This window comes from Mercenaria mercenaria, chromosome 14 (assembly GCF_021730395.1).
Source record: "Mercenaria mercenaria strain notata chromosome 14, MADL_Memer_1, whole genome shotgun sequence".
In the NCBI taxonomy this organism is placed as follows: Eukaryota; Metazoa; Mollusca; class Bivalvia; order Venerida; family Veneridae; genus Mercenaria; species Mercenaria mercenaria.
The window spans coordinates 73,787,746-73,798,339 of NC_069374.1; the positions used below are offsets into that span (position 1 = coordinate 73,787,746).

General features: G+C 39.3%; 1 protein-coding gene across 1 annotated transcript; it reads right to left on the reverse strand.

The window, feature by feature from the left end:
* Positions 1–4,481: 4,481 nt before the first annotated feature.
* LOC123526934 (uncharacterized protein K02A2.6-like) lies at positions 4,482–5,852 on the reverse strand. The gene has a single exon (XM_045306185.2). The coding sequence runs from the start codon at positions 5,850–5,852 to the stop codon at positions 4,482–4,484; it is 1,371 nt and encodes a 456-aa protein (XP_045162120.2).
* Positions 5,853–10,594: the final 4,742 nt, after the last annotated feature.

Here is a 10,594-nt window from a genome sequence, read left to right on the forward strand (position 1 = left end):
TTAGTGCTTTATACTTTAAAGATTTAGGGTCAATTTTTTCCACAATTAAGATTTTTTTTTCATACTCTGTGAGCTTGAAAACATTAGCCTAGTTTGTAAGACATTTAAGAGCAGAAAAAAGCATTTCTGAAATTAAGTAATATTGAAAATAAATAATAATAAAAAAACAACAAAAAAAACTAGGGGTACTTTATAAAACATAACATTAGATACATTGACAGCTACTCTTTCAGACATAAAATGGAGCCAAAAACAGAATGAAACAGATATGATGCAAAATGTAAGGTGCGCCACCTACGTGATAAGACGTACAGTAAAGTGCGCCACCTACGTGATGAGATATCGACAGTAATGTGCTCCACCTACGTGATGAGATGTCGACAGTAAGGTGCGCCACCTACGTGATGAGATGTCGACAGTAAGGTGCGCCACCTACGTGATGAGATGTCGACAGTAAGGTGCGCCACCTACGTGATGAGATATCGACAGTAAGGTGCGCCACCTACGTGATGAGATGTCGACAGTAAGGTGCGCCACCTACGTGATGAGATGACGACAGTAAGATGCGCCACCTACGTGATGAGATGTCGACAGTAAGGTGCGCCACCTACGTGATGAGATGTCGACAGTAAGGTGCGCCACCTACGTGATGAGATGTCGACAGTAAGGTGCGCGACCTACGTGATGAGATGTCGACAGTAAGGTGCGCCACCTACGTGATGAGATATCGACAGTAAGGTGCGCCACCTACGTGATGAGATATCGACAGTAAGGTGCGCCACCTACGTGATGAGATATCGACAGTAAGGTGCGCGACCTACATGATGAAATGTCGACAGTAAGGTGCGCCACCTACGTGATGAGATGTCGACAGTAAGGTGCGCCACCTACGTGATGAGATGTCGACAGTAAGGTGCGCCACCTACGTGATGAGAATAGTCGAAGTAAGGTGCGCGACCTAAGTGATGAGATGTCGAACAGTAAGGTGCGCCACCTACGTAATGAGATATCGACAGTAAGGTGCGCCACCTATGTGATGAGATATCGACGGTAAGGTGCGCCACCTACGTGATATGATGTCAACAGTAAGGTGCGCGACCTAAGTGATGAGATGTCGACAGTAAGGTGCGCCACCTAAGTGATGAGATGTCATACCAAGTAGATAGTAGTGCGCCACCTACGTGATGAGATGTCGACAGTAAGGTGCGCCACCTAAGTGATGAGATGTCGAAAGTAAGGTGCGCCACCTACGTGATGAGATATCGATAGTAAGGTGCGCCACCTACGTGATGAGATGTCGACAGTAAGGTGCGCGACCTACATGATGAAATGTTGACAGTAAGGTGCGCCACCTACGTGATGAGATGTCGACAGTAAGGTGCGCCACCTACGTGATGAGATGTCGACAGTAAGGTGCGCCACCTACGTGATGAGACATTGACAGTAAGGTGCGCGACCTAAGTGATGAGATGTCGAAAGTAAGGTGCGCCACCTACGTAATGAGATATCGACAGTAAGGTGCGCCACCTACGTGATGAGATATCGACGGTAAGGTGCGCGACCTACATGATGAGATGTCAACAGTAAGGTGCGCCACCTACGTGATATGATGTCAACAGTAAGGTGCGCGACCTAAGTGATGAGATGTCGACAGTAAGGTGCGCCACCTAAGTGATGAGATGTCAACAGTAAGGTGCGCCACCTACGTGATGAGATGTCGACAGTAAGGTGCGCCACCTAAGTGATGAGATGTCGAAAGTAAGGTGCGCCACCTACGTGATGAGATATCGATAGTAAGGTGCGCGACCTACATGATGAGATGTCAACAGTAAGGTGCGCCACCTACGTGATGAGATGTCGACAGTAAGGTGCGCCACCGACGTGATGAGATGTCGACAGTAAGGTGCGCGACCTACGTGATGAGATGTCGACAGTAAGGTGCGCCACCTACGTGATGAGATGTCGACAGTAAGGTGCGCCACCTACGTGATGAGATGCGAAGTAAGGTGCGCACCTACGTGATGAGATGTCGACAGTAGGTGCGCCACCTACGTGATGAGATGTCGACAGTAAGTGCGCACCTACGTGATGAGATGTCGAAGTAAGGTGCGCCACCTACGTGATGAGATGTCGACAGTAAGGTCGCCACCTACGTGATGAGATGTCGACAGTAAGGTGCGCACCTACGTGATGAGATTCGACAGTAAGGTGCGCTACCTACGTGATGAGATGTCGAAAGTAAGGTGCGCGACCTACGTGATGAGATGTCGACAGTAAGGTGCGCCACCTACGTGATGAGATGTCGACAGTAAGGATGCGCCCATCTACGTAGTCGATGTATGATATCGACAGTAAGGTGCGCCACCTACGTGATGAGATGTCGACAGTAAGGTGCGCCACCTACGTGATGAGATGTCGACAGTAAGGTGCGCGACCTACGTGATGAGATGTCGACAGTAAGGTGCGCCACCTACGTGATGAGATTCGACAGTAAGGTGCGCACCTACGTGAGAGTTACAGTAAGGTCCGACCTACGTGATGAGATGTCGACAGTAAGGTGCGCCACTACGTGAATAATGTCGACATGTCGACTAGTTAGATGATTGACGGTCCCACCTACGTGATGAGATATCGTACAGTAAGGTTTCGCCACTACGTGATGACGACATATCGATCGACAGTATAGTTGCACCACCTACTGATGAGATGTCGACCAGTAAGGTGGCACCTACGGTGATGAGATATCGACAGTAAGTCCGACTACATGATGAACTACAGTAGGTTACACATACCTGATAATATGTCAATGAATATAAATCACGAGCATATTTGCTGTTACAATGTCAGTACAAGCAATTAGTTGAAATAAATGAAAATATCACCACACTATATACCCTAGGGGCAAAATAGTGCAAGATCATCGTCACTGTAGGTTCCATGGAAACCCGTTAGATGTCCCCGTTATTACGATTATCGCAACAGACATACCTATGACCAAAGGCGATGAATTACGCCAGACGGCTGGACAAATTATAACGGAGCTCGGGGAGGATGTTTCGTCACATGTAACAGTCACGGCGGCAGCTCGTTTGAAAACCAGGCTTACCAATATAACTGATCTTGTAAAAATCTATAAAAAAAATCTGTAGTTAAGATTTTCAAGATATTTTGCTGCTTCAATGACAGATAAAAAAATGCTTGAAAATAAAATGAAAAAGTTGGGATCACCATGCATCTAAGAGATATTTAAAAAAAAAAAAGTCCTAAATATAAGAGAAGGACACGATAAGTTACACTGTAACTTTTTCCTAATCCTTATTTTATCTGTAGAAATGTTATATCATGTTATGCATAATTATCTGAATAAAAATACTGTTTGTTTCTATTTATACTTTCTAGATACTTTAGTAGATTATCTCAATCCATTGTGCATTTTACACCAAATTTTTCGCAGCAAGTAGAATTTTTTAGGTTAAATGGTACATTATTAGCCATATATAAAATTTGATGAATTAGCATCTGTTTTCGGCATGAATTTTGTTAAGAAGAAATATTCAAGAAACATTTTTTTTCAAAATGGCGGATATCCTGAAAAAAAAATCGCTGTCAGGTCCTTGGATTGAAATGTACCAAATTCTGTTATCAGTACAACGTTCTCTCACCGCGGGAAGTAAGTATAATAGGGTGTAATATATATCGTCGTTGTAATATATATGTATTAATTTATTGAGATGGCTTATTGACACACAAACAGAACAAGACCCGAAGGATGGTTTATATATTTAATATGTGTGTTGCATCCAAAGTATAAACTCACACTCTCTCTATCTTACATACAGAAACAATAATGGAATATGATATCATAGGCGGAGCTTAATCTATCTTGTAGACTTGCTTGCTTACTACATCCTCCTTTACCTTTAGATTAGAAATCATCAATAATCAGAATACATAAATTGTTTAAAATAATCAAAGTTCAAATATATACTCAAAACAAGAAAATTCTTTCTAATGAAATAAGCTAGTTAGCAAGTCTATTATCATAATATCTCCTCTTTTTTTTCAGCAAAGTTCATTAACCCTTGTTATCAACATAATCAGTTTATAGAGCATCTGCTTTAGCTAATTACTTTTACAATGTCACTGTAAATTGAAATATCCTGGGAAAGTCCTCGGAATGTTCCGTCGTTATCTAACAGTTTCGTGTTTTATCTCAAAACCCTAAAATGTGTACAATCAACTGTTATTTTTATCAAAATTATAAATTAAGTTTTGAGTTCTACCGCCCAAGAACTAATTATAATGTAATTGTGAAACAGACAAGTAATAATTCCCAAGAGTAACATAATATTTTCACACACTGATCATTTGTCCAAAGAATAATAAATCCAACAAGCGAATATAAAATGACTACGCTGCTATGGTAGCAAATAGGGCATTATTATGGCCCACACAACACGTTATGTCACTGATTAATCCAATCATTCATTGACAAAACGTCTAGGCGGTCGTCGTTTCCTTTGCGACCTTTGACGTGGTGCAAATACAGTATCTGCAGGTTTCGTCTGCGCCAGCTCATGACCACCTTGAACTACCCTGAACTTTGACACGTCTCGTGTAATTTCCTTTCCTCTGTGCTTGATTGTTAGCATTGAACCTTTCCTAGCAATGACAATGCCAGGTGTAGGGTCAAACACTGTCTCAAATTTGTTACGTTGTTCTCGTTTTAGTAACACACGGTCTCTAATTTTCAATGCACTTGGCTGTGCTGTTCTGTTTTTGTCCGCATAAAGTTTGTTTTTCGATTTTGACAGACTGTCCCTGTCGCGAACATCTGTATCTTGCTTTTCAAATGTCATTGATGGTAATTTCGTTTTTACTTTCCGATTGTACATTAATTCACTAGGAGCTTTTTGTGTTGAAGATTGTGGCGAATTGCGAAAATTCATTAGATATCTATTCAACGCTCTCTTATAATCCTGACCTGATGCTATTGCGGTTTTGACTGATTTTTGCAATGGTGCCATGAATCGCTCGACTATTGCATTTCCTTGTGGGTGCAATGGAGTAATTCGTTTATGTTTAAATCCCGACTTATCAGCATATTCTCTGAAAGTACGACTCTGAAATGGAGGTCCATTGTCCGTTCTCAATACGTCTGGATATCCAAATATCGAAAATATTGATTCCAAACGCGGTATGACAGTTTCTGCGGATGTTGACCTGACTCTCTCAACTATTGGAAAACGACTATAATCGCATATTACCACTAATAACAGGTACCCGTCCGGGAATGGTCCACAAAAGTCACAACTGACTTCAGAAAACACATCTCGTGGCAGAGGTGTTGGTTTTATCGGATCTGGAGTACATCCTGGTGATGCAGCTTGGCACACAATGCATGATTTGCATGCTTCTTCAACCATTTTATCCATATGCGGGAACCAACAATATTCCCGAAGTAATCCTTTGCACTTTGATTGGCCTTGGTGACCCTCGTGCGAAAGTAACACTGTTTGTTTTTGCAAAGTTTCTGGTATACAAAGCTGTGTACCCCGTAACAACACATATCCTTCATCGGTATATGCAACTGCAAGTTCTTGATTCTTGTTTAAATTTTCGTATAAACGAAAACTTTCATCGGATTGGCATTTCTGATTTTTCCAGTCATTTGTTTCTATTGCATTCTTGGCACAACTTAATACACAGTCTGATTTAGTAGCTTTAGCTACGTCTGATAGTTTCAATGCATCTGGCAAAGTGTTATCAGTGATAAAACTGATATATTGTTCGGCTACTGTGTTTGTCGCGTGTCTCGCGTGCGGATGTCTGGAAAGATAATCTGAGATCATTAGACTACCTGGTCTATAAATCGTCTGGAATTCATACGTTAACAACTTCAAACGCTAACGTTCTAATCTTGGTGACTGTATATTCTTTACGTTGTTGAAAATTGATTGAAGTGCAGCGTGATCCGTTATCAGTTTGAATTGCTTGCCGAATAAGTACAAATGAAAATGTTGAATCATGATAACAGCACTTAAAGCTTCTCTCTCTGTTTGCGAATAGCGCGCTTGTACTGAATTGTAAGCTTTGCTTCCATACGACACTATTTTTCCTTTCTGAATAAGTATTCCTGAACAGCCTACTGGGCTGCCGTCTACCCAGAGTTCAGTTTCTTTCCTCGGGTCAAAATACGTCATGACTTTGTCACTAGTCAATGCCTCTTTTAGTGAAGTGAACGATTTTTCCTGATCGTCATTCCATTCGAATTTTACATCCTGATGAGTAAGTCGCCGTAATGGTTCCGTTAGGACTGAATAGCCATCTATGAACTTAGACAAATAGTTTGTGAGACCAAGAAATGAACGGATTTCGGATACAGATTTTGGTCTGTCCATGTTTTTTACTGCATCTACCTTGTCAGGATCAGGTGAAATTCCAGATTCCGAAAACACGTATCCGTAGAATTTGATTTTTGATTGTCCGAACGAACATTTTTTCTTGTTCAATGTCAGGTTCCGTTCTTGAAGACGCTGAAGTAATGCTCGCAGATTGATATCATGTTCTTCACGCGTTTTGCCGTAGCATACGATATCGTCAGCAATGTTTAACACGCCTGTTAGACCCTGGAGTGCTTGACGAAGCTCATTTTGGAACAGAATCGGTGCTGCTGACACTCCAAAATTTAAACGTTTATATCGAAAAAGTCCAACATGTGTCTGAAACGTTGTCATTGCACGTGATGACTCATCCAGTTCAATTTGATGGAAAGCTTTGTACAGATCGAGACGCGAAAACACTTTTGCGCCGTTCAACGTTAAGATTATATCATCCACCGTTGGACTAACATTTTTCTCTGTTTTAATTGCGGTGTTGGCTTTCCTCATATCTATGCACACTCTTACTTCTCTCGGTGAATTTGGTTTTGGAGCAGCTACCAGGTTCGATACCCATGGTGTTGGCACACCTTGCACTTTTTCAATAACATCCATATCCTCCAAACTTTTAAGTTCCTGCTCAACTTGCTCACGCACATGAAATGGCACTCTCCTAGGAGGCTGAGCTACTGGCACAACACTTTCATCAATGTGAAACTTAACTTTTCTGTTTTTCAGACATCCTAACCCAGTGAATACTTGCGAGTATTCTTCGGTAAGTCCTTCATATTCGTCTTTGGTTTGAACAGATTGTATCTGCGGTAAAATCCCAAGCTCTACTGACAGCTCATAACTAATCAATGATTCTTTATTACCCGTAACGATATGGAAATCTCTGGTCACAAATTTTGAGTCCGACTCAACAAGCAAAGAACATTTACCTTGGAATGGCAGTGGAGACTTCTGTCCAAATGCGAACGCTTTCGTGGTCGCTTTCTTGATTTCCGGTGATTTTTTCATTTTCTTAAGGACAATTTCACTGACAATATTGATCGATGACCCGCTATCAACCAAAACATTCACATCTACACCATTTAATTTTATTCTTTTCTTTGGCACTTTCTTTCTATCTAACATGAATCCAAATAGCACATCACATTCATCCGAATTGCAATCCGTCTCGTATTCATCTGTTAAAATTTCTAAATCCGGCTGTTCATCCTCGATCAATGTCACCTGCTTCTTACGTTTTCTACAAACAGATATATAATGGTTCTTCTTGTGGCAATAATTACATTCTGCTCCAAGCGCAGGGCAACGTGATATATGTGGGTATTTTCCTCCACAGTTACGACATTTCTTGCTAGTTTGTTGAGGACTGATTCGCCTTCCCGACGACAAGCCTTCTTGCGGTAAACCTTGATATGAACTAGAACGTTGTTGCGAACGTTGTGGTACGAATCCCTTTGATTTCCGACTAAAATATGGATTGCTTTTTACCCGCACTACCTGCTGACTACTAGTGTCCTTTGACATACTTGTTGCTTGAGTCTTCGAAATTTCCATTGTTCTCATCATTGTAAGTAAGTCATTAAGTGATTTTTCTGAATCTTGCAAACATCGCATTCTCATTTTTTGCGAAATAACACCCTGTATGATTTGGCTTTTAATTTCTGACTCAGTGTCCGAAAATTCACAGTTTTTAGCTTTTTGTCGTAATCTAGTCACATATTGGTCAATCGTTTCACCGTGCAACTGTTTAATATTCCTGAATTCGAAAATTTCAAACTGAGTGTTTTTTCTAGGTTTGAAGTAGTTTGTAAGTCCAGCTTTTGTTTCATCGTAATTTTCACTCTCTCCGTGTAGATTTAACGTATCATAAATGTCATATACATCATCTCCAGCATAGTGCAGTAACAGTGCCTTTTTCCTTTTCCTTGTATTTATACCTAGCCCAACAAATAAATTCTCCAGTTTATCTACATATTTGTCCCACCGAACACCTAGGGAATTTTCGTCAGCGTAAACATCAAATTTGGGAAACGCAGGTAAATTTTCCATTGTCACAAAATCACTTAATCCTCAGTTTTAAAATAATCCCATCCTCGTCGCCATTGTAATATATATCGTCGTTGTAATATATATGTATTAATTTATTGAGATGGCTTATTGACACACAAACAGAACAAGACCCGAAGGATGGTTTATATATTTAATATGTGTGTTGCATCCAAAGTATAAACTCACACTCTCTCTATCTTACATACAGAAACAATAATGGAATATGATATCATAGGCGGAGCTTAATCTATCTTGTAGACTTGCTTGCTTACTACATAGGGTTATTATCATATAGCTCGATCTGGGATTCTGTATTCGGCTCGAGTGGATTATTGCCAGATCGGATCTCACGAGATGCGCAAGCGCCGAGTGTGATCCGATCTTACAAAAACCAGGAGAGCCGAATACAAAATCCCAGATCTAGCTACTGTTATAATGACCCTGTTTTACAGAATGTATACAGGTACATAATATAAAAGCATTCTTTACTTTACTTTGCCTTTTTTGCATATGGTCCGAGTGTAGTGCTGCATTATAAGCTAAATTTATCAGTTAATTGAACATAGGAAGTCAACAGTTTTGTTTGCATTAAACTTTAGGTGATATTTTTTATCTGCATGAATTTGGCATTTTAACAATGGCGAATGTATTCATAATTTTGGTAAGACCAAAAACCATATCAGGATGAATGATAGTGAGGGACTGGATTGTGATGTGGCAGACATTTAGTACTTACATCATTATTTGAGTTCTTAGTAAGCTAGACTAGCTCCTAGATATATCTTTTGGCTTTAAGTGTATTTTTTATATAATTGTAAGTAGTAAATGTAGCCAGTCTATATCCTATATCTAATATCATTAGATAATTTAAACATTAGAATAGACTGACTTTTGTCTGTGTCAATTGAAATAAAATAAACTTTATAAACAAAATGTTGTATTTGGGGGTAAGACCAAGTCAGCAGAAGTCTAAATGAATTTACTGGATTATGACTGTATATCACACTAAAGCCGGTAAGCGTCACCTGTTTGTTTTCTTTCTGATTCGGTAAGACTATTGCCCACCGTTAGGGGAGGTGGTACTTCAAAATCCCCTACTGAGATTTTAACCTCAGTCGAGCGTATATTGCTATAATGTGATGACGCGGGCGTCTGTCCCCAACCGTAAGTACAAGCTTTATTATATACAACTAGTATAAATGCAAATACATAAGGTGTTCTTTTCTTTCAATAAATCTAGTTATTACACAAAATAAATTACTATTTGTTTAAGTTTTAAAACATAACAGATATAAAAATATTTTATTATTATTTATATATATAAACAAGCAACTAATTCCGTATTTTATCATAAAGGGAAGTAATGAATTTATAAGTATGCAAAATTTATAAGTTTCCCGTTTCCAGTCAGAATATATAAGAAACTGATGACAAAAAAAAGAAAAAAGATTAGGCCTAAACAAAATTCTTTGTTTCCGGTAACATGCTCAAAAAAATTAGGGTAGGTAGACGTTGGAATTTTTTTGGACTTTTTTTTATTAAGGGAGACTTTTCGGAAATTATTTTTGTGTCAAAAGTGAATACAAACAAGGGGGTTATGCCTTTAGAGCATCAGTAAGTTGATTTTTAACATCACTGAGCATGTTTAAAGCACAAAAGTGCAGTTTTACAATTTTTTTTGTTAAAAAGTTGAACAAATATTCTCCAAGGCCATAAAACATTTAGAGTCGGACCAAAAATTTAGGGTAGGTCAGGATACCGGAAACAAACATTTATTTACGCCTTATCTAGTCGGAAGCCAGACTATCAATACTGAGGTCAATGTAAAATTTATACGTAGATCTTAGAAATGCGCGGTGTCAAAAAGAAATGTTCAATGTAATAACCGTTGTAAGTCAATAGATTCTATATACATGTTATGTTCTCTATAAAGTATCAATGAGACACTTAAGGCGTAAAAAAAAAACTGTTTGTTTCTTGTATCCCAACATAGCCTAAATTTTTGGCCTGACCCTAAATGTTTTTATAGCCTGGGAGAATATTTTCTTTCAACCGTTTAACAAAGAGTTGCAAAACTGCACTTTTTATGCTTTAAACATGGTCAGTGATGTTAGAAATCAACTTACTGATGCCCTAAAAGCATAACCCCTTAT